Here is a 23,085-nt window from a genome sequence, read left to right as displayed (position 1 = left end):
ACAGAAAGGGTCATGATATTTGTGGAACAATGTGTCAAATATCAAGGAACAGGGAACTTTGGTTTTGGGAATGGGGGGGGTGTTCTATCAGGGGATTAACTGAGGGCAAAATATTGGGAGATCATATCCTGAGTAGTCACTGAAGGACTGTGTGAGGGACAAGAGGGGTTGTGTGAGGGACTTCCCTGGCGGTCCAGTGGTTAAGACTCCAAGCTTCCACTGCAGGGGGTGCGGTGGGGAACTAAGATCCCACATGCCCTGTGGTGTGGCCAAAAAAAAAAAGTAAAGAAAAAAGGGGATGTGTGACTGGGAAACAATGGGACCAAATGTTTGGAGAGCACTGGACCATGTATTGGGATTCAGTGGTTAGTCATTAAAGGACAGTAAAGATCCAATATCCAAGATTGAAAACTGGAAAAACAGAGAGAGGTACATATTGTGGTAACTTGGAGACTTAATTTTGGGGAATAGTGCCTTTTATTGGGGGAAAAATATTGTAGTCAACTGTGGCTGCACAGCACAGGCTGATGTTGGGAAATGGTGGATGTCATGCTTTTGGCACTGAAATAAAGGGGCAAGATATTAAGGCATGTAGTGATATGGGATTATGGGAAAACAGAACTGGGAAATAACAAGGCCCTGACATTAGCAAACACTGAGCTTATAAAGATACAAGCTGGGTGAATTAGGGGGCAAATTGTAGAGCTCAGCGGGAGGACTGTCCAGGGGCAGAAGTGTCCTGATAATGGAGGCAAGTGGAGACTAAATACTGAGGGGCAGTGAATAATGCCACAATGGGATAGTGACAGACCTGCTATCAGGGGACAGTAGAACTGGACACTGGTATGCTGTCAGGACGTGATATGGAGAAGATGTCATTTAGAGGTCTGTATAGCTATTTAGTGGAGAGAGATGCTGTATCTTGGAATGCTGGATAATGGGATGAAATTTTTTTCGCAGGGACAGTAGGGATGTTGTGAAGATTATGGGATGAAACTTGGAGCAGACCAGGAAGTCTGGTGGGCCCACTGCATAGTTGGAAATTAATAAAGAACAGAATATAAAGGAGACTGGGAAAGGAGCATTTATTCCATCAGAGGTACCATAATTACAGACATTTCCAAGTAAAGTATATGCAGGATTAGAGCGTTATGTTCTGACATTTAACATTCATATGTAAACAGAATGGCAGGTGGGTAAATACCCTGCCAAGGTGGGTTTTGGTATTAGGTCTTTTGGGTATGAGATGACAAACCCCTAGGGGTTGGATGGTTTCCTAGCACGAATTCTTATCAATGAGAGACTCCCTCACCCCCTTGATCTTAGGCCCCATAGCTCTGGAAGGGCTCTGGGCCAGGATGAAGCCCCCCCCAGGTCCCCAAAGACAGCAATGACAGCCCCCTGTGGACCCCAGCGCCTCATCCCGCGCAGCGTGCAAGCTATGGGCGTGCGTCTCTGGAGGTCTGCAGACGTTGGTCCCAAGCCGTCCAGGACACGACGAGACTGTGGCTTCCCGGCAGGACAGCTCCTTCGGCTGTGTCTCAGCTCGGCCCGACATCGGTAGCGGCATCAAACCCTAAGGCAGGGAGGGAAACGCACAGTCTGGGTGAGCTCAAGCTTCTGGGCAGGTGGCGCGCTACCCCGACAAACTCACTGTGTCCTGCGCTCTCAGGTCTGCCAGTTCCCACGCTCCGGGCTCTGCGCCAGCTCGGGGGGCGGGGTACACTGCTGGCTCTTCCGGGGGCGGTGCAGCATCACAAAGCTTCGGCTTATCCCAGGCCAGGGCGCCGACCCTCCCCGCGGGGCCCTCTCTCTGGAAGGCGGCGGGCCGGGTCTGGCTCATCCCTTAAAGAACAAAAGGTTGGGCTCGCTGTGCCCGCCCCAGACACAAAATAACAGGTTTTCCTCTGCGTGCCCCCACCTCACAAAGCGGTAGGGTCCAAGGACATTATTCTCATTATAAATGGGGTTCAATCGCACCGCGAGATTCTAAACGTTGGAGTCTGTTCCCGCCTCTAATCCCCAGGTGCTTATTTCATTAGCAGTAGCTGCTTTGGACGTTCCTACTGATGAACAGTTAGACAAAGGTAGTGACAAGCAGAGAAGAAAAGAAGCATCGAAAGCTAGGTGAAGGGGGTGCGGCGCGTCTCGAGACACAAGATGCCGAGCCCTTCTTTCCCCTTCCCTCCCCCCTCAGCCCTGAGCCCATCCCCAGCAAATCAGGCAAGCTGTAAATGGATATAGGTAAAGATGCAGGAGGTGATGGAGAAGGCGATGGCCGCGTAGATAAAGATGGAGAGGTGCGGGAAATGGTCGAGATAGCAGCCCTCGTGCAGTGGAGGCGCCTCCTCCTGGGGCTGGGGGCGCGCCGCGGCCTTGGGCGGCTGCCCAGGGCGGGCCCCCTGCGCCTTCCCACCAGTGCGCCGACCGGCCTTCCTGCCCGCGGCCCACGCCGACTTGGGCCGGCGGACAGCCGGGGTCTCTTCTGGAGGAGGTTTGTCAAACAGGCCTTCGGAGTCAGAGTCGGGGTCCGCGCGAAGCTGCTCGTGGTCCCAGGGTTTGCGCTGAAAGAGTTGGTCAGCCATTGGCGAGAGGCGCGGCGAGGCGTGTCTGTCTGTTCCGGGTGATCGGGTCCGGGCAGAGTCGAGGCGCAGTGGGCGGCGGCGGGGCTGCGGCTGTATTTCTGCTACCGGGGAGGGGGCGGCGTGGGGCGGAGCCGGGGAGGGGGCGGGGGCTCTGCAGGGTCTGCGCAGCGTTTGTCTCAGTCGAGGCGCCTCTTGCTCCTGGCTCCCGCTTCAGCGCCCCCGCCTGTTGCAGAGGTTGGCTGTCCAGGTTCAATCTCCAGGACGCTCCAGGGCTGGCGCCTCAGGAGTCCGTGTGCAACCTGCCCCGTTGCCATGGCAACCTGACGCGGGGCGCAGGAAGGAGGGGGTGCGAGCTGGGACCCAGGGGCGTGAAAAGGGACTTGGGGCCAAAGAAGCGGAAGTGCAGACGGCCAGGATCCCAGCTCCGCGCGGGGCTTCCCCGAGGAGTATTTTCTCCTTTTAAAAGAAATATTGTGGGGTCTTTTTTTTTGCGGTACGCGGGCCTCTCACTGCTGTGGCCTCTCCCCTTGCGGAGCACAGGCTCCGGACGCGCAGGCTCAGCGGCCATGACTCACGGGCCCAGCCGCTCCGTGGCATGTGGGATCTTCCCGGACCGGGTCAGGAACCCGCGTCCCCTGCATCGGCAGGCGGACTCTCAACCACTGCGCCACCAGGGAAGCCCTGGGCTATTTCTTTTCATCAGCAAACTGTGATAATACAAACTGGCCCCCACACATACACATACACTTTGATTGACTTTCTCTCTCCTACCTTTGTGCTCCCTGGACTTGACTTTACCTGGTTCCACCAAGGCTTCCCATACCACAGTCCCATCTTTCTTGTTTCTCATTTGCAACCTGATCCTTGACCTCAAATGGCCAACGCAGAACTCAGAGAACAGCTGGGATTCTCTGGGGCTCCGATAGCAGAGCTCTAGTTCCTGCAGAGAGAAAGAATCTCCCTGTGAGAAGCCACGATTCATCCTGAGAATAAGGTCTTTCTCCACCTGGCACCTTCTTGGCCCTGCTCAACCCCGTAGGAACCCTCTGACCATCTCCTGTACTGAAAGTAATTGCCACCTTTAGACACTGCTCTTTAAATATTCCACAAATCCTCAGAAGGATAAGCACAGCTGGGTACCCCATGAATGAGTCAGGACTCATCCTTAAAGGTAGCGTTCACACATTCTAACCCAGATTCTTATTCCTCCGTCTCCGCCCTCCCTGCTAAATGAGTGCCTGCTATTTAAGCAGTTACAGCTTTATCCTTGTTGGGTCTGCCCTGCCTAGAGATAAGATTTGCTGAGGTTCCCAGTCATAGCATTGCCCCTGTTTTCTGATAACACCCAATCTAGAGCAAACCTTCATTTCCTTAGACCTTCCCCCAAATTACCCAACCAAGGCCCAGATCCTATAATAGGTTCTTCCTACCTTTGTACTGAGAGGCCCCGTGGTTCCCCAGGGTGTGTGTTCTCCCACTGCAACGAGTCCTAAACCCCAGTGTCTTCAGCTACAGGTGTGTTCATGGTGGGTTTTTTTTTTTGTTTTTTTTTGTTTTTTGCGTTACACGGGCCTCTCACTGCTGTGGCCTCTCCCGTTGCGGAGCACAGGCTCCGGACGCGCAGGCTCAGCAGCCATGGCTCACAGGCCCACCCGCTCTGTGGCATGTGGGATCTTCCCAGACTGGGGCACGAACCCGTGTCCCCTGCATCGGCAGGCGGACTCTCAACCACTGCGCCACCAGGGAAGCTCATGGTGGTTTTGACTGGAGATCCTTAACACCCTGTAGCCCGACCCTTCCCAATGTTGTCCCCATCCTGAATATGACCCCCGCCAACTAACTCCCTTTCTCCCAATCTTAGAAGCATTCCTGTTCACCCTACATCCCACTCCATGTCTGCCCAACCCCAGTTCACCCCGTCCCTGGGAAAGCTCTGAGACCTGCCCACAGGTATCCCCAAGCAGTACCTCTGACCCTGGTGAGGGCCAAACATCTGGGCGGCTCACCTCCGGCATTATTTCCAGCTTCTCCGAACCAGACACAACGTAGCGGGAGCCCATGGAGAGCGGGGTCAGCGGGGGTGGCTTGTGTATTCGCACCAAGTGGAACTTCTTTTCTTCATCATCTATGGCCTGAGGAGTGTACAGAACAAGGATCAAGGGAGGAGGTATGTCTGGCGTCCCAGAGGTCCCACCCTATGGAATCTGGTCTGAACAAAGTGAGATGGGGCTTCCATGTGTTTGTGTTGGTGGAGGGGCCTATACCACCCCTGCTGACCCCTCACCCCCCATGCATTGCTACACAGAGAGCCCCATGCTTGGCCTCTGCGATACTCAGGGTGGGAATCAGGGCATTGCTGGAGAAGACTTGGGAATGGGGGAAAGGAGACAGTTCTAAGCATGGAGACTGCTCATCTTTTGACTCCTGGGAAGAGGCTTGTCCAGAGATGAGTGATGGAGCAGCAAAGCCAGCTGGAGGAGACCTTAGGGATCCAGACCAGACCATGGCTGAGCAGGGGCAGGATTATTCATCCACTTCAAGGCTCCTGCTTATAAGAGTCCCATCCTTATTCCCAGTTGACCCATCTAGGGGACTCTCTGGTGACATTTCCTGTTTGCTGTCAGCCCACCCTGGCCCGACCTTTCTGGCTCTTACTGCCACCTTCTGAATGGAGCAGTCACTGGGGATCAGGTAGAGGCGGAAGGTGACTTCTTCAGGATGGAGGTGATGGTAGAGCCACACGGTGGAAGTGATGGGAATGAAGCGCAGATGAGCGTGGACCACCCTCAGTAGAACTCCCATATGGGCAAGAAGCTGGGGTTTTCCAGGACGGTGTAATATGGCGCCACCCTGGCTGGCTTCTCCAAGAGCATCCCCTCTTCTTTGAAGTGGGCCACTTGGAACAGGGAAATGTCCACGTAGTTCCCTGTCAAAGAAAGCATTCAAGAGGCAAGGACTTAGTGCCCTCACTGAGTCTGGCTTGGCTGGGGGAGTGATGTCCCCAGGTGCAGGCCCAGTGGCCTTCCTGGGGGACCCAGCCAGGGAAGCCATCATGCGGGGACTTTGGGCAATACTGTCTCTAGGGTGGGAGCACTGCAGAAACTCCCTTTAGCCAAACCCATACAGAGGCCCAGTCCCTGGCCCTGGAGCTGGGAAAGCTATTGACCCCATGGTTACCTGGCTGGTATGGATTTTGTAACTGTGAGGGCCATTGAGTGATGCTGACAGGTTTGACTCCAGGCAGGTGGAGGTCAAGGAGGAGGAAGGGGCAGTGAGGAAATGGAGAGGCCAAGGGTAGTATATACCCTTGTGCCTGCAGCACAGGTCTCTTCCTATTTTTCTTGGTGTAACCTTGGCTATGTTCTTGGTTTCTAGCATCCTTTGGTCACTGCCATTTTTTTTTTTTTTTTTTTTTTTCTTTTTGTGGTATGCGGGCCTCTCACTGTTGTGGCCTCTCCCGTTGCGGAGCACAGGCTCCGGATGCGCAGGCCCAGCGGCCACGGCTCACGGGCCCAGCCGCTCCGCGGCATATGGGATCCCCCCAGACCGGGGCACGAACCCGTATCCCCTGCATCGGCAGGCGGACTCTCAACCACTGCGCCACCAGGGAGGCCCCCCATTTTTTTTTTTAAAGACTTGTTGCCTAATCTTTTGTTAAGTCTACAAGCTACTCAAGAATCTTCCTATATATTCCTTTTCTGCCTAAATCAGCCAGAGTTGATTTGCAGCCAAGACATCTGACCAGGCATGGACATTGATGAGCCTGAGATGAAGAGAGAGTTTGAGGGATGAAGGTTGGTAGTGGAAGAGACACAGGCCTAGAGGTCAGGAGTCCTAGCTCCATCCCTGAGTTGCTTGGCAACTGCTGCAATGCAGTGGTTTCTGGGCAGCAGAGAGACATCCAGCAAAACAGACAAGGCCCTTAGGCTGCACGGGCACCAATCAGAACATTGCTGACTGATGTTAATCCCAGAAGGGGCCATGCAGAGAGTATTAACTGCTTTTTGTGTGTGTGAAAATAATACCACAGTGGTGTATACCATATGAAAAAATGCTGAAGAATTCACCAAATACAACTATAATTACCATCTTTCCATTTTCCACTAGTTTTTCTTTGAAGCAACACCTTTTCATGTTTCTGTCATAGCCCGTGGATTTTTTGGATTTCTCATTCTGAGAAGCCACATCTTTTAGCAATCCTAGACATATCTTGGCAGTTCTCTCTTTGACTATTTCATCTTCTCCATTCTCTCTACCATATCCTTCTAGAATTCTGATTAGATGTATGTTAGGCCTTCTCATGGTATCCTCCCTGTCACTTAATCTTTTTTTTTCTTTATGTTTTCCTGTTTTCTTTAATTAGCTTGTTACCAAATTTGATTTATCATTTTTAATGGTTTATTGCTTTTTCCCCTAGACTATTTCTTTAAGCAAATGAAACATACGTATTTTGTGTTCTGTTTCTGATAACACAAAATGTCTGAAGTCTTTATGGGACCAATTCTTTTTTATTTATTTATTTACACATTGTTTTATTTTATTTTATTTATTTTTGACTGCGTTGGGTCTTTGTTGCTGTGCAGGCTTTCTCTAGTTGCGGCGAGCGGGGCTATTCTTCCTTGTGGTGCGCGGGCTTCTCATTGCGGTGGCTTCTCTTGTTGTGGAGCACGGGCTGTAGGTGCGTGGGCTTCAGTAGTTGTGGCATGCGGGCTCAGTAGTTGTGGCTCGCGGGCTCTAGAGCGCAGGCTCTGTAGCTGTGGTGCATGGGCTTACCTGCTCCGCAGCATGCGGGATCTTCCTGGACCAGATATCGAATCTGTGTCCCCTGCACTGGCAGGCGGATTCTTAACCACTGCACCACCAGGGAAGTCCTGGGACCCATTCTTATTTTATTAAAAAATATTTTTTAAAATTTTATTTATTTATTTATTTAATGGGACCAGTTCTGGTACCTATGTTTCTGCTGGTTCTCATTTATGGTGCCTTGTTGACTGTTTGTAATTTTTGACTGTGAGCTTATATTTCTTGGAACTTTCTCTGTGGGAAGTCCTTGGAGGTGAGAGAGGTAACCACATTACCCTTTATGACTACATCTCCTTCTGGAAAGCCCCTCTTTCATGGCTCCATCTTGCAAATGGAGTCTGGTGACACTGCTTCTTCTCCCTGCCTGTAGGAGAAGCAATGGCTTCCCATTTGTCATTAGTCTCCAGGGACCCCAACATTCCTTGTTAGTTCACTTAGCCTCAATTAGTTCACTTAGCCTTAATTAGTTCACTTAGCCTTACTTTATAAATAGTCCTATCTTTGAAAAATCTTTTTGAAAATCTCAACTGAGTATATAATGTTTCCAATCTATGTAAAGAAAACTTAATAAATGCTAGTTTTTATTGTATTTTCTATTTAGGGAAACTTTCAAGTAATTCAGGCAAAAATAATTATGAGCCTGGGGTCAAAAGTGCTTCAGAAAGATATGCCCAGAGCACCGTGGAATGAGAGAAAAGCTGTCTCCATTTCTGCAACCCTCTCTCAGGCTCCCTAAGGAAGCCACAAGCTCCTCCCTCAGGACATTACCATCCAAAGCCCCATTCAGGCCCGCTCTTACCACCAGCACCTTGCTTCCGCACCTCCCTCTTGCTTACCTTGGAGGGCCACAAAGTGAGGGAGGTACACGGCTCCTGGCTCAGCCTTGATGTCATACAGAGGCCCTGCAACCATCCAGCTGTGCTGTGGGAATGTCCTGTTCAGGAACTGGTCCCAGGCACAGAATTCAATTTCAATGGTCACTGGCCCTCTCACCACAAAGCGGAGACCAGTGTTGGGCCAGTGGCAGAAGCCGGCCACGGGGAAGTGAACTCTGGGAAAAATGGGGAGAAGTGGACACTGAATTACTCCATACAAATTCACTGAGCATCGACCAGATCCTGTGCCAGGCACTACGGATCCTGTAGAGTGGCTCTAAGCCCAGACGTTGAAGTCAAATGGATTTGGGTTTGAATACTGACTTCTCTGCTCTCTGACTGTGGATCCCTGAGCATGATACTGAACCCCCCTAACCTCAGTTTCCCCATCTGTAACTAGGGTACAGTCATGAGTAATCAGTGACCTAATGCAGCTGGATAGCTTAATACATGCCTAGGGGTGGTTGGCTGTTTCTGTAATGATGATGATGATAATGAAATAGGAAAGTGTTCTTGTTTTTAAAGGGTTATTGGCCAATAATTAATAACAATCTTCATGGTAATATTAATGATAAACCCTTGGAGCTGAAAACAACACTTTACAGTGTTCTTAAGTGACTTTCCCAAGGTTCCCCATCTGGTAAATGGTAGATGTCAGCTTCTGTAGATGTTAAGTTGGGAGTGATAGTCTCTCTCAGCTGTGATAATGTCTGTGATGGTGAACGGCAATGTGTTATGTGAGAGATCATGACAAAGCTTATAATTTATTACTTACGACTGTAAACCCTGGAAGGCAGGGCTGTCTTATTCATCTCAGGGCCCCCAGTTACTAGCATGGAACTTAGCACACAGTAGATATTAATGTAACAGGAGCATATAGATGAAAAGAGATTTAGATGAGATTTGAGACATAAGTCAAATACAATGAGTCGGCTTTGAATCGTGCTTAGAACAAATCATCTGCAAAGACACACTTTAGACAGTTGAGCACATGTGAATATGGATTGGGTATTAGATGATACAAAAGGCTTATTGTAAATTTTGTGAGATGTGAAAATGGCATTGTGGTTATGGAAGAAAAGGTCTTTATTTGTACTTTTTGAAATGTATCACAAAATATTTAAGGATAAAATCACCCGATGCCTTGGATTTAAAATACTGTAACAACAAAAAGGGGGGGGGGCAAGTGAATAGTTGAAACAAATTTGGCAAAAATGGTTGTTGAAGCTGGTTAATGGGTACATGGAAGTTCCCTGGACTCTACTTTTGTGTCTACTTAAAAAATGTTTGTAGCAAAACCTCTTTTTCCATAATAAAAGCACCAACCCAGTATCTCAGCCCTGTCCCTGCATGGTGGCTTGGCAGGGGCCTGGGGGGGACCCAACGGGCCAAGAGTGGGGATCAGACTCCCTGTGGGGACCCAGGATGGGGATGGGGACAGGCAGAGCCCCCTCACTCACCGGTACAGGCTCCTCTCTTTGTCAACTACGTCGGTAGCCACAGGCCCTGTGGGACCCCAGAAGTCATCCTCGGTCCCCAGAGACTCTGTGTGTCGGTCCCCCAGAGGGGCAGGAGACGACAGACAGAAGGGTTCCACCTGTGCTACTTGAGGGGAGCTTCCCTCTGGAACAGACAGGGCAGTGGCCAGCTTTAGATTCTCCTGCCTGGCCGCCCCCGGCCCCCTGGGGCTAGACCATGGAGGGCCCACTCCCAAGACTGGTCTGCCTGCTATCTGAGGAGGCCCAGCTGGCCCCCACCCTCCTCCCTCCCCTTTCCCACTTCCCAGAAGTGTCGCTCTTCCCAGCATGCCCTGGGTGGGCAGCTTGTAAGAGGAGCATGGCTCAAAAGATGGATGGGCAGGGATGGAGAGGTGATTCCCAGGCCTCCGAAGCCCAGAGCGGACCTTGGAAGACTGGGCTCCGGTTCAGAGTCTGAGACATGCTATAGATGTTCAGGAGAGGGGCAGCCCCAGCCCCCATGGCTGGGAGAGAGGGAAGCAGAAATCCTGCAAGGTTCTGGAAGTAGAAGATCTCGCAGTCTCTCCTAGGTGGGTATCCTGCCCTGTCCCACTCCAGAGGCAGGGGGTTGGAGGGAGTGACCTTTCACAGCTGCCACCACCCTCCTGCAACCCCACATCACGATGCTCCCAGCCTGGCCCCTTCAAAGTACCTGATTCTTGTCTCTGCCGCTTGAATGAGGACATATCACTCGTCCCTCCTCCATCTGGGCCCTCATTAGGGATCGTCAGACTTGGCTTCCTAGACAGAATTCATTCTCCCTGAGATCTTGGGAGGATGCTGGGGGCTGTCTACATGACATCCCCACTTGAATTCAACTCATCTGAATTTAAACTCATGGTCCCCATTGGGCTTCTCCCATAGTCCCTATCTCCACAAATGGCCCGCATCCACCCAGCTGTTTATGCCAGAACTGGGGTATCGTCCTGACTTCTCCCTCGGCCACTCTGAGAGCTGATTGATCACTTTAATTAATTACCTTGACACCACCTCCAAAACAGCTCTTTTCTATTCTCTATTTTCTTTTCTATTCTCTCCACCTCCATGGCCTCCACCCTGGTCCCAGGCCCTGGCATCTGTGGCTCAAACCACTGCATCATCCTAAAGGGTTCCTTGCTTTTGCTCTTGACTCTCTCTGGTCCATTTTTCACTCAGCAGCTGATCTGAAAGTGTGAATCTGGCAGCACTTCACTGCTAAAGCCCTGAAATGTCTATTGCTTTGGGGGGTAAGATAAAAAGTTCTTAACATGGCCCCAAAGGTGTTAGGTCCTGTGCCCCCGGCCCCCGCCCCCAGCCCCACCTGTGCCACTCCAACTGCTCACTTACCTCTAGACCAGTGGTTCTAAAGCTGGTGTTAAAAATCACCTGGAGGGCTTCCCTGGTGGCGCAGTGGTTGAGAGTCCGCCTGCCGATGCAGGGGACGCGGGTTCGTGCCCCGGTCCGGGAAGATCCCACATGCCGCAGAGCGGCTGGGCCCGTGAGCCATGGCCGCTGAGCCTGCGCGTCCGGAGCCTGTGCTGCGCAATGGGAGAGGCCACAACAGTGAGAGGCCCGCGTGCCGAAAAAAAAAAAAAAAAAAAAATCACCTGGAGGCTGGTTAGAATACAGATTCACCCCAGAGATTCTGACTCAGCAGGTGTGGAGTGGGGAAATTTCTACCGAGCGCCCAGGTAATGCTGATGCTGCTGGTCTGCGGACCACACTTTGAGTAGCCCTGCTCCAGGTCCCTAGCCTCCTATTCCTCAAAGAAGCTAAGCTCAGTGCCTCTACTGAAACAGCAAGTAAAACGTGGACCAGCTGAAACTGGTTTTGCCTCCTTAAATATGTTGATTGATTAATCCAGTTAGATAACTTAGAGTTATTTTACAGAGACAGCACTGCACATGTGCAAGACGGGAACCCATGTCGCCAGGATGACCCCAGAACCAAGAATCTTCAGTCTATGGAACTCAAAGAATAGAAATGTTGCCACAGGAGCCCTTTATGGAGTAAGAAGTCCTTCAAAAAAGGAAAATCTGGCTTCAGCAGCGCGAGTAGCTTGTATGGCTGATTCGATTCTAGCCAGTCAGCTTCCAAGTGTGAAATTTCTCTAACCCTTTAAATGTCACCCTGAAGACAGATTTGAGAGCCTCACCTCCTGTGTCCTTGCTGGCTGACCTAGCAATAAAACTCTTTCTTTTCTCAAAAGCTGGCGTCCTAGTCTTGGCTTCTGTGCACATCGGGCAGCAGGCTCTTGCTCGGCACAAAGACCTCTGCCAGGAATTGACCCCTTCTCGGCCCAGCTAACCCCTCCCAGCGTTCAGAGCTCAGCTCAGCTGCTTTGGATAGAGTCCAGTAGGCCCATCAATGTGCTCACAGGAGCCCGAGTGTAATTCTACAGGCGGGGGGATAACTTGCCCCTGTCTCTCTCCCTGCTGGGCTGAGCCCCTGCAGTTGGGTCTTTGTTCACTGCTGTGTGCCTAACACATTGTGGGGCTGCAGGGAATGTTGTTCTCTGATGAATGGATCCTTCTCCTAAGCCTAGGAGCCCCTTCCTTTCCATTTTCAGCGAGGCCTGGCGCCCAAGAACCTGGGGACAGATGACCTTTGCAGTCACGGGCCGAGATGGACCAAACTGGGAAAGCACGGAGCTGCAGCAGGTTCCCCGGGGAGGAAGAGGGACTCTCCCGTCCCTGGGGCTTACCCCTCAAGCCCGGAGTGTGTGTATATGTGTGTAAGTGTATGGGGGGGCATGGGGGTGGTATTTCCCCGCCAAGGCCCTCTCTCTTTGTCTTTGTCTCCCCCTGGTGGTCATTGCTTTCCATGTTCCAAATCTCACCCACGCACCCATTCGCTTTCTTCCATTTGTTCATGTTTTTCATCTCACGGAATGGTTTAAGCAGAAGAGTTGCATGACTCTATTTGCACTAAACAAACAACCAAACCTCACTCTGGCTGCTGTACTTTGTTGGCTTCTTCCCAGCTCTGCTGTCTCTGCCTCCACCCCACATTTCTTTCCCCATCTCTTGGCTCTGGACCAGCCTCCAGGACTCAGCTGGGCCTCGATCAGCAGGTGGGAGTTCTGGGTGTCCCCACCTTACCGTATCCTGGAGATGAGCAGCTGCGGCTTCTCCTCTTTCAGGACCCTCAGCACCTCTGTCACCTCCTCGCTCAGCTGGGTCTGATCCAGCCTAAGCGCAAAGGAAGCCTGGTTCGGCCGGGACCCCCATGCGATCCCGAGGTCCTCGGGGCTCACAGTTGTGGAATCTGCCACCTCCTACTGGAACCTGTCACAGATTGGGTTCCCTGGGAATCAGGCTCTGAGATGGAGAGTAAAGTGAGGCGCACTGGGTCAACACCAGGACGAGGGAAGGAGGGAAGCAGGTCTGGGCAGGTGGAGAACTTGGACTGCGATGCAGTCTCAGTGGAGACCTCAGCCGGCTCTACCGGGGGCTCTGAAGTCACGATGACCCCTCAAAGCTCTCCCAAATTGGGAGGAGGGGCTGGGTCTTTATATCCCAACGCCAGTCAGGCATTGGATGCAGGCCACACCAGGAAGGGGACGTGACCTTGGGTGAGGTGGCCCTTGCTGGCAGAGGCCATCCCGGTAGCTGCTGCCAGTAGCATTCCCAGTGACTCGGGGTTACATCTTCATTCCCGGAGGGCATCTGGGTAGCGCCTCACAGCATCCACCACAGAACACTTATTCTCCATGGCCTCAAAATGACCACCCAGGGATAGGTCCTGGGGTTTCCTGCCCAGAGGCTAGAAGTTTTGCTGGGAAGAGAGTGCCCGGTTTCCATTCTCATAGGCCTTGTGTTCCGGGTTTTCCATCAGATCAGGGACAGCTGTTGCCCTCGCTGGGCCTCCGTGGCCTCACCTCTAACACAGGTGGACCTGGTCTGCCTGTTGTGAGCCCATGGACAAGGCAGGGGTAAAGACCCTGCACACTGTAAAGGGCGCTGCACACTTCACTCATTGCTGCTATCAGAGCTAGTGTCCCCTAGGGAGGGGATGGAGCCCCCCATGTAGATGGTTATCCCCCCCCAGTCGGTCCTGGGGCTCTGAGAGGAAGGAAGCAGAAACCTTCGCAGGACGACCGAGAGTGGGCTGCTCTGAGGCAACCCAGACCAGTAACCGGTGAGCTGGGCCATGAATCCAGCTCTGCCCGCAAAGGCCAAGGTCTGGAGAGGCTTGCCTCATGGAGCCAGAAATCCTTGGTGGGGAATGGCCTGGTACTCCCCTGGTGTGTACGGCTGGAATCAACTTTGGGAGACCTGCAGACTGTTTCCCCTGCTCTCTTGCCCTGACGACTCCTTCAGCCTGAGAGCCCACGAGGGAGGCCTGGCTGAGGACGGCCAGGGCCCAGGCTCTGCAGACCCCTCTGAAGGCCCACTAGAGCTCGAGGGTAGGACCAGAGGGGGTGGGACGTGGAGGGTCTGGAGCCTGTCAGGTCTCTGAGTGTGTGACAGGGCCTCAGCCGGGAGCTGCAGGGAAGGGTTCAGCCGGGAACAGCCAGTGGGCTTGTCGGGAGGTGAAGGAGAGAGGAAGTGGCTGGGAGGCAGCGTGGGGAGTGGTGCTCAGAGCAGAGCATCATCCTCGGGGCCTGCAGGGTGGAAATGAGGGCTGGGCGCTCGCTGCTCTTCAGCCATGCAGGTCTCCGGTGCTCTGAGCCCGTTTCTGTCTGAGCCCTGTCCTAGCGTTTATGTGTATCTTGTTCCATTATAGTCTATGAAGTGGACATGACAGTCCCATCAGACACATAAAGAAATCAAGTCTCAGATGAAGAGCCGCCCGAGTCACACGGCCTAAGTAAGTGGCAGAGCTGGCAAGGAACCCAGGCTGGCCATGCATTTATCTTTCCCTTTCCCTTCCCCTGTCCCATTCCACAGCACTTGCATCCCTTGCTACCCTCACCCCCATTCCCTGCCCTCTGACCGGAAGGGACCCACAGGGCCTCACCACAGGAGTGTGAGTTGGCAGGTAGGCTGTCTGAGCCCTTCACAGAGCAGCCTCATGCCGAGGTCATCCAGGTTGTTCTGCTACAGGTCTAGCTCGGTCAGGCTGGGGCTGGACCCGAGCACGGAGGCCAGGTCCTGGCAGCAGCCGGACGTGAGGCCGCAGCTGACCAGCCTGCAGGGGAGACACATATGGGCCCTCAGTCAGGCCCTTTCCTCGGGGTACCTGGGGTCTGGTTTCCCTTTCTAGTACCCATGGCCCTTTGGGGGTTCTGGGGTGACGTTAAAGGGAGATAAAGACCTGATGGGCTTGCAGGAACCTGGGAGATTTAAATTTTCCTCTTGCAGCCAAGGAGCCGCTCAGGATACAGGCGAACTCCCTTTTTCACTCCTGTGTGATTCCCGGGAATCCTGCCCACTCACCCTATCAACCTTATATGATTAATTTACCCAGTGTTCCCCTGGTATGCCTGGATCTCATTCTTAGCTGCATCAGCCCTGCCAATTGCCCAGAGTTACCTGACATAGGATGCTTTGGTGGGTTTCAACATTAAGGGCATCTACAATACAGGATGAAAGGAGAGCGAGCTTCTGATATAAGAACAAAAGTCGAGGAGGATTGTGAGGGCTTCAGCGGGAAGCTCTCATGGCCCCTGTGAACCTCCACCTTCTCTCTGTCCCATGGTGGTAGGGCAGCTCCCTCTACCTCCCCGTGCCCACCCCACAAAGTGGTGCCAACGAGGAGCAATTACAACAGTCGCCACAGCTTGCAGCCTGGCTGTCTCAGGCCCTGGCAAAGGTGCTCAGCTCCAGTGTCCAGGAGCATGTTGAAGCTCAATTCTAGCTCCACTAGGGTTTGGCTGGCGCTCAGCCCAGAGGCAAGGTCCTTGCAGCCTTCAGCTGTGAGGCCGCAGCCGGCCAACCTATGGGAGACACACGCCCGTGGCCTTGAGTTTAGTTACCTGTTGATTCCACAAGCACCCACAAGCACCTGTTGAGTGTCTACTCGGGGTCAGCCCTGTGGGCCGGGCGGAGGTCAGTAAGACCCCCCAGCCCCCAGGCCCCCAGAAATGCACAGGCACTGGGGGATAGACGTAGAAACAAATAACAGTCAGTTTTCAGATCTCTTTTGATCAAAATCCTCCCGTGTTTTCCCAGGTCATCAGAGGTAAATTCAAGGTCCTGGTCCCTGCCTGTGAGACACTGGAGATCTGGCTCCTTGTCATCTCTGTCCACATCTCACATCACTTTTAGCTGCATCTTCATGGGCCTCGCTGTTCCTTAAACACTCCAGGCATGGTCCCACCTCAAGTTCTTTGCACCTGCTGTTTCTTCTGCCTGGAACAAGCTTTGTACCTGGTATCTCATGGCTTGTTCCCTCACCTGCTTCAGGTCTTTGCTCGAAAGTCACCGTGGTGGAATCTTGCCTCACCACCCTCCCTATTTAAAACTGCACACCCAGGGACTTCCCTGGTGGCTCAGTGGTTAGGAATCCACCTGCCAGTGCAGGGGACACGGGTTCGATCCCTGGTCCGGGAAGATCCCACATGCCGCAGAGCAACTAAGCCTGTGTGCCACAACTACTGAGCCTGTGCTCTAGAGCCCGCGAGCCACAGCTACTGAGCCCGCGTGCCACAACTACTGAAGCCCAAGTGCCTAGAGCCTGTGCTCTGCAACAGGAGAAGCCACTGCAATGAGAAGCCTGTGCACCGCAACGAAGAGTAGCCCCCGCTAGCCACAACTAGAGAAAGCCTGCGTGCAGCAACGAAGACCCAGTGCAGCCAAAAATAAATAAATTAAAAAAAAAAAAAACCCAAACCAGTCACTGTTAAAAATAAATAAGTAAAATAAAATAAAATTGCACACCCAGCCCCAACCTTCTACTCCTTTTTGCTTTACTTTTCTCTATAGCTCTTATCATATACAACATACTTTACTTATTCTTTTGAATTTTTGTCCCCACCCCCTCCATAATGTAGACTCCCTGAGGAAGGAGTTTTGCCCATTTTCATTACTAGCTCTACCCAAGTGCCTACAGCAGTGTCTGGCACATAGTAGGCGCCGAATAAGTAGGTGGTGGGTGAATGAATGAAATAATGCCCAAAGGGGCAAGTCAGGTGCAGGTGAAGGCAGAGGAAATGAGTGATTAATTTCGACAAGGGAAGGAGGTGAAGATGTATGAGGAGTGCCTTGAATGATGAGTAGGAGTTCACTGAGACGCCCAACCCAAGTAAAATATTCTTCAGGTAAATACCCAGAAGTGGAATAGCTGGGTCACGTGATAGTACTATTCTTAATTTTTTGAGAAATCTCCATTCCATTTTCCATAGTGGCTGCAATTTACATTCCCACCAACAGTGTATGGGGGTTCCCTTCTCTCCACACCCTCTCCAGCACTTGCTATTTCTTGCCTTTTTGATAATAGCCATTTTAACAGGTGTAAGGTGATTTCTCATTGTAGTTTTAAAAGCACAAGATATCACCTTTTTAAAAAATATAGCTATATTGATAAAGCTATATATAACTTGATATATCAATATATAGCTTGATAGCTATAAATTTCCCTCTAAAAAGCACTGCTTCAGCCTCATCAAATAAATTTTTGTCTGTTGTGTTTTTTATTTTATTCATCTCAGAGTATTTTCTAGTTTCCCTTGCGGTTTATTCTTTGACCCATTGTTTATTTAGGAGTATGTTGTTTATTTTTGGGTATTTGTGAATTTCCCAAATTTCCTTCTGTGTTGATTTTTTTTTTTTTTTTTTTTTTTGGCCTAGCCGAGTGGCTTGCAGGATCTTATTTCCCTGACCAGGGATTGAACACAGGCTGTGGCAGTGAAAGTGCCGAGTCCTAACCACTGGACCACCAGGGAATTCCCTGTTGTTGATTTCTAACTTCATTCCACTATGTTCAGAGAATATAATTTGTATGATATCAATCCTTTTAAATTTTTCAAGATTTGTTTTATGGGGCAGTCTTATTTTTGTATAGAGCTTTACTTGATACCTGCTTGATAGCTCCACTTGGATACCTTAAAGGAACTTTAAATAAATATGCATAAAATCAGACTCGTGACACCCCACTGCTCCTCTTCCAGTATTTCCCGTCTTAGGGAAGGTGCCACTGTCCCATGAGTTCCTCTGCCCAGAAGCCTACGATCATCCTTGATGTCTCCATCTCCCTTTCTCCATAAATCCAACCCATTACTGAGTTTGGTTGCTTTTACTTTTATAGATCTGTGGAATCCATTCACTTCTTTCCACCTCCATGACCAACACCATAGTCCAAGCTGTCATCATCTCTTACAGAAACGATTGTAATTTTCCTTAGTCCAAGCTCTCACCATCTTTACAGGAACTACTGAAATTTTCCTACAAATGGTTTCTCAACCTCTACTTTTTTGCTCTCCTTCAATCTATTTTTCAGATTGCAGTCTGTTTCTATGTTGAAAATGTACTGATCTGGTTAAACTTCTGCTTAAAAATCCCATTGTAATAGGACTCCCAATTCCAACAGGGTCCATGACATCTTGCATGGTCTGGCTCTGTTGATCTCTGTAGCCTCATCTTGCCCCTTTGCTCTCTACCCTCTAGCCACACTGGCCTGCTTTCAATTCCTTGACTTCCCATCTTCCTTCCTGCCACAGGGCCTTTGTACATGCTGTTCCTTCTGCCTGGAACTTTCTTCCCTCCTGCTTTCCTTAGGTCAATCTGCTAATTCTTTAGATCTCCTTCAAGCACACTTTCCTTAAGGAAATTTTCCACTGGAGGCCCTTATCTGGCCCTGTAATTACACATTTGTTAGTGTGGTTCCTTGATTAATGTCAGTCTTTTGCAAGCTCTGTGATAAAAGAATCCTGTTTGTGTTTGTTTATCACAGTAGTCCTGGCACCTGGCACCGTGGATGGCCAGAAAGGGGCTCAATGAATGTTTGTTGAATACAAGGACTAAATCCCCCATCCTGGACTGAGCCTCCATCTTAGATCTCCTGTCCATCCCTGTTTCAGAACAGAGCCCAGGCCAGACTCACCACAGGGTCTCTAGGTGGCACCTAGGGCATCTCAGGGCCTCACAAAGACTCTGTACGGCAGAGTGGCTCAAGAAGTTTCCACCCAAGTCCAGCTCCTTCAGGCTTCCAGTGACCTGGAGAACAGAGAAGAGAACCTGCCAGCAGGCCTCTGTGACCGGGACCCAGCTCAACCTGAGGGAAGGAGAGAGGGACAGGAGAGACATGACCTGTGTGTGTGGGGTCCGAGGTACACAGCACAGTGGGGGTCTGCCTCTCTGAGTGCCAGGCCACAGTGGGCAGTGCTGTCCCCAGGGCTGACCGGTCTCCCTGACTGTCCCTGAGCACTGCAGATAAAAAAAAGATGGAAAACAGCTCCCTCTGCCCTCCAGGAACTTCCAGACTGAGGCAGAAGCAGACACACAAAATGAACACTTCAGAATAGTATGGCAAGTGCTGTAGATGGACGAGCCACAAAGAGGACGGGCACCCAGCCCAGGGTGGTGGGGGAGAGGGCCATCTGACTATAAAATAAAATGTACAGTGTGGCTCAGTTTCACCATAAAAATGTGCATAGAAAAAAAGACTAGAAGATATACTTCAGTGATTAATGATGGCTGTTGCTGTGTGATGGCATTCTGGTTGATATTAATTTCCATCTTTTGCTTATCTACATCTCCTTATTTTTCTACAATGAACATGGGTTTTGCTGTGAGAAAGCAAAAACCCTTAAAAGTCTGAAAATCAAAAGCCCAAATCCAACATTTCTTCCTCTGACTCTTTCCTTTCTGGTCCACTTGTGTGTGATTACTCCTTTCCTCCTGCCACTATCATGCCTTGTCCTCTGTTCCTGTGGGCATCACACTCTATTGGTTGGACGTATGTCTTTGACTCCAAATTTTGAGCTCTTGGAAGGCAGGGAATGTGCTTGTTAATCTGTGACCTGTAGGACCTGGCGTTCAATCAGTGCCTAATAAATATTCATGGAATAAATCATGAAAGTACTAACTGATCAATACTGCAGCTGAGGTGGGGGAACCTGGATGGGGAAGTTAACGATCTTGCTGGGGTTGGAGGGTGGTTAGAGAAAGCTACGCCGTCACACGCAGGTGGTGGAGTTCAGGCTAAGTGCCTGGGGCCAAAGTGCATTATCGACACAAACAAGCAAGTCAGTTTTGCAGGGAAAAATGGAGACTGCCTCTGAGACACACACATTCCGAGGTGATGGAGGAGATCTCGGGGCCAATGTCATTGTCAACAGTCATCAAAGGGAGTGCCTGAAGCAGCTGAGCGAGTAGTTGCTTGGACAGAATCATGTCGAGAGAGAAAGAAAGGCGGGTGGGCTGTGTGGAGGGGAACTCAGGTCAGCATGGGAGGTGGAGAATACAGTGGCCATCGCAGAGGCAGGATGAGGGGCAGCAGGACAAGGCAAGGCCGCAGCAGGCCCACCCAGAAGCAGGCAGGGCGCGTCACCTGGATGGACGCTGCAGCGGAGGATCTTAGGCAGACAGGGAATGGTGGTCAGTTCTGGCAGTCAGACTTCACTGGTGACCTTGACCCTTTAACCCCTGGGACCAAGCTTAGAGTGCCCCCAGTGCCCAAGACAGAGGAACCAACAGAGGAGCCGGAGAGAAGAGAGGGTGGGAGTACTCACAGCACCGCACCGGGGGACCTCCATGCTTGTGCCTGCTGTCCGCCCTCAATCAGCTGAAGCCTCTTCACCTGGCAGCAGAATCTAGCGCAGAGAGTGAACCCGAGGAGCTCCATGCCGGTTTGGACGCACATCCTCGTTCCCTGGAAAAGGGGCATCGCTGTGTCAGGAACTCCTCGTCTTGAATCTCGTACAAACAGTGAAGCAACTGCAGAGAGTATGGCTGCAGGGTGGAACACTCACGCTGGACTTCCAATTCAGCCCGCCACAGCAATTCCCATTTTCTCTCCCGAGACAGCTTGCAGTGGAAAACATTCTCCATCTCTCTCGTCTCCTGCTCACTCAAAAGGCCAGATAGGGCTTCCCTGGTGGCGCAGTGGTTGAGAGTCCGCCTGCCGATGCAGGGAACACGGGTTCGTGTCCCGGTCCGGGAAGATCCCACGTGCCGCGGAGCGGCTGGGCCCGTGAGCCATGGCCGCTGAGCTTGCGCGTCCGGAGCCTGTGCTCCGCCAGGGGAGAGGCCACAGCAGTGAGAGGCCCGCATTCCGCAAAAAAAAAAAAAAAAAAAACTGCATGTATGCAATGCTTATCTATTGATATTTCCTCTTTATCTTTCTAAGCAGCTGCTCACTCTGGCCATTAGATGGCACTCAAATACCTTCTGTGCATTGAGACACTGTCCTGTTTGGTTAACAGAGGACCCAGAGGTGCTCTCCCTCTGAGGTCTGAATTTTCAGTTATCTGTTTCTGCTGCTTTGGGTCTTTGCTCCTTCCTGATGCTTCAGGGCCTTTTAGGAGCACGTTAAAAACCCCACTTTATTAAAATAATGCTCGTTTCTATTAAAACTTAACATGTGAGGGTAATGATATGTCTTACAGCCCACTAGAGTAAAGTGATGTTTCTTTTTTTTTCTTTCTTTCTTTTTTTTTTTTTTTTTGCGGTACGCGGGCCTCTCACTGCCGTGGCCTCTCCAGTTGCGGACCACAGGCTCCGGACGCGCAGGCTCAGCGGCCACGGCTCACGGGCCCAGCCGCTCCGCGGCATGTGGGATCCTCCGGGACCAGGGCACGAACCCGTGTCCCCTGCATAAGCAGGTGGACTCTCAACCACTGTGCCACCAGGGAAGCCCGATGTTTCTTTTTTATATTCAAATTATTATGACTTGAACCCAAACCCAGATAACTTCTGGAAATTGGCCTCCCTAAAATTTCCTAGCTCCCAGCTATGTCTGAGAGTGTTCCAGGCGTTGCCCCACGGGGATTGTGAAATTGGCCCTCAGTTTCCTTCCTGACCTCCCGTCTTACTACCCTGTGTTGCTTCTGTGGTCTGAGATGCTGTCTCTGTTCCCCTGAGATGCTGGGCCCAGGTGTCTTCTCTGATCCACCAATTCTGGGGGCCCTGCTCTTTTCCTGGCCTCTCTTGAAATGTGGGACAGGCCCTCCCCAATTCTCCCTGGCACAGCCAAGACCAAGATTGGAAGATATGACATTGAGCAAGACTCTCCTGAAGGATCAGGATAAAGGAAAGTAACTTCAGCAGTGGGTCACTTACAGTGACAGCTGCTGATATTGTTCCCAGAACCTGCAGGTTAGGGCTGCCTTTGGTGCCCCTTTCCCAGCTGGCAGACTTTGTAGCTCCGGCTGGTCTCCATCTGACACTGGCAGACTCTTCTCCACACTCAAATTCTCCAGTTACCTCCATACCAGGTCAATCTGGCTTCAGACCCACAGAAAGAGAGCAAATTCCCCCCTCCCTCCCTAAGTCCACTCCCCTCCCAACACAGGCCCCAGGATTAACCTCCTTCCAGGATGATTGATATGGAAATCCTCTTCCCTTCAGATGTGTGGTTGGTCCAATAAGGCCATCCCAACAGTCTGACAATTCATTTCCCCAAAGTCTGAGTATTACAGGCTTAGATAAAACTGTGCACTGAACACCAATCACTAAAATCATTTGTTAAAAAATATAATCTAGTCCATCAAGTTTCCCTCCTGACCCTCCTTCTTCTAATCTTTCCCTCAATGTGAAGAAAATATCAGGACTTGGTGTCCATCCTACCATGGTCTGCTTTTAATTTCCCATGAACTTTGACAAGAATACATACAGTAAGTCCCCTACATACGAACCTTCAAGTTGCGAACTTTCAAAGATTGAACGTGCATTCGAATGTCCAGTCACGTAAATTAGTTCACGTGTCTGGCGTACACTGTCACGTGCGTGCATCCTCTACAAGTGGTTGTGCAGCTTGCCCTCCATCTCCATTGCTGACGATCCTGCAGCTCTACCATCTCCCACCTCCTTTCCCTCCTCCAGTCAGTAACTCTTCTTGCCTGTTCACTCGACGCCAGCCCCTGTAATGCCAGCTGTCGTACTGTACTACTGTCCTTTTCAAGGTACTGTACTGTAAGATTAAAAATGTTTTCTTTATTTTTTGTGTTTGTTTTTTAGGTATTATTTGTGTGAGAAGTATTATAAACCTATTACAGTACAGTATTATATAGCCGATTGTGTTATTTGGAAACCTAGGCTAACTTTGTTGGACTTACAAACACGCTCACAAACAAATTGGACGTACAAACACGCTCTTGGAACTGAACTCATTCGTATGTGGGGCACTTACTGTACACCCCCATTGCCATCTTCAAAGATCCAACAATACTCTATAAGTACAAACTATTCTTATTACAGATTTAGATTTAGGAAAATAATCCAA

The 23,085-nt window shown here is 50.9% G+C and overlaps 2 protein-coding genes across 2 annotated transcripts in view; both read right to left on the bottom strand.

Annotated features, from left to right (window-relative positions):
- Positions 1 to 1,021: 1,021 nt before the first annotated feature.
- LOC308607643 (uncharacterized protein) lies at positions 1,022 to 2,640 on the bottom strand. Its single transcript, XM_081219804.1, has 2 exons — positions 1,655 to 2,640; positions 1,022 to 1,576 (listed from the first exon to the last, which is right to left on the bottom strand). The coding sequence occupies exon 1, from the start codon at positions 2,583 to 2,585 to the stop codon at positions 2,220 to 2,222; it is 366 nt and encodes a 121-aa protein (XP_081075930.1). The 5' UTR covers positions 2,586 to 2,640; the 3' UTR covers positions 1,022 to 1,576; positions 1,655 to 2,219.
- Positions 2,641 to 2,761: 121 nt separating this feature from the next.
- The window catches only part of NLRP1 (NLR family pyrin domain containing 1), a gene marked incomplete at both ends in the record, with an annotated part of 165,897 nt that continues 145,573 nt past the window's right edge, over positions 2,762 to 23,085 (bottom strand). The window contains 15 exon segments of the mRNA XM_081219839.1: positions 2,762 to 2,964; positions 3,357 to 3,525; positions 4,592 to 4,717; positions 5,247 to 5,387; positions 5,390 to 5,511; positions 8,225 to 8,439; positions 9,724 to 9,886; positions 10,433 to 10,521; positions 12,861 to 12,950; positions 14,722 to 14,801; positions 14,805 to 14,892; positions 15,470 to 15,640; positions 18,745 to 18,915; positions 20,375 to 20,531; positions 20,534 to 20,763. Coding sequence (XP_081075965.1) covers positions 2,762 to 2,964; positions 3,357 to 3,525; positions 4,592 to 4,717; positions 5,247 to 5,387; positions 5,390 to 5,511; positions 8,225 to 8,439; positions 9,724 to 9,886; positions 10,433 to 10,521; positions 12,861 to 12,950; positions 14,722 to 14,801; positions 14,805 to 14,892; positions 15,470 to 15,640; positions 18,745 to 18,915; positions 20,375 to 20,531; positions 20,534 to 20,763 — 2,215 coding nt within the window.

Source organism: Mesoplodon bidens, assembly GCF_964165515.1.
Source record: "Mesoplodon bidens genome assembly, chromosome: 19".
Classification (NCBI taxonomy): Eukaryota; Metazoa; Chordata; class Mammalia; order Artiodactyla; family Ziphiidae; genus Mesoplodon; species Mesoplodon bidens.
Note: the sequence above shows the minus strand (reverse complement) of the source record. Positions and strands in the feature narration are given on the sequence as shown.

Coding starts and splice junctions, on each gene's coding strand:
- LOC308607643 (XM_081219804.1), bottom strand. CDS start 2,585: ATGGCTGACCAACTCTTTCAGCGCAAACCCTGGGACCACGAGCAGCTT.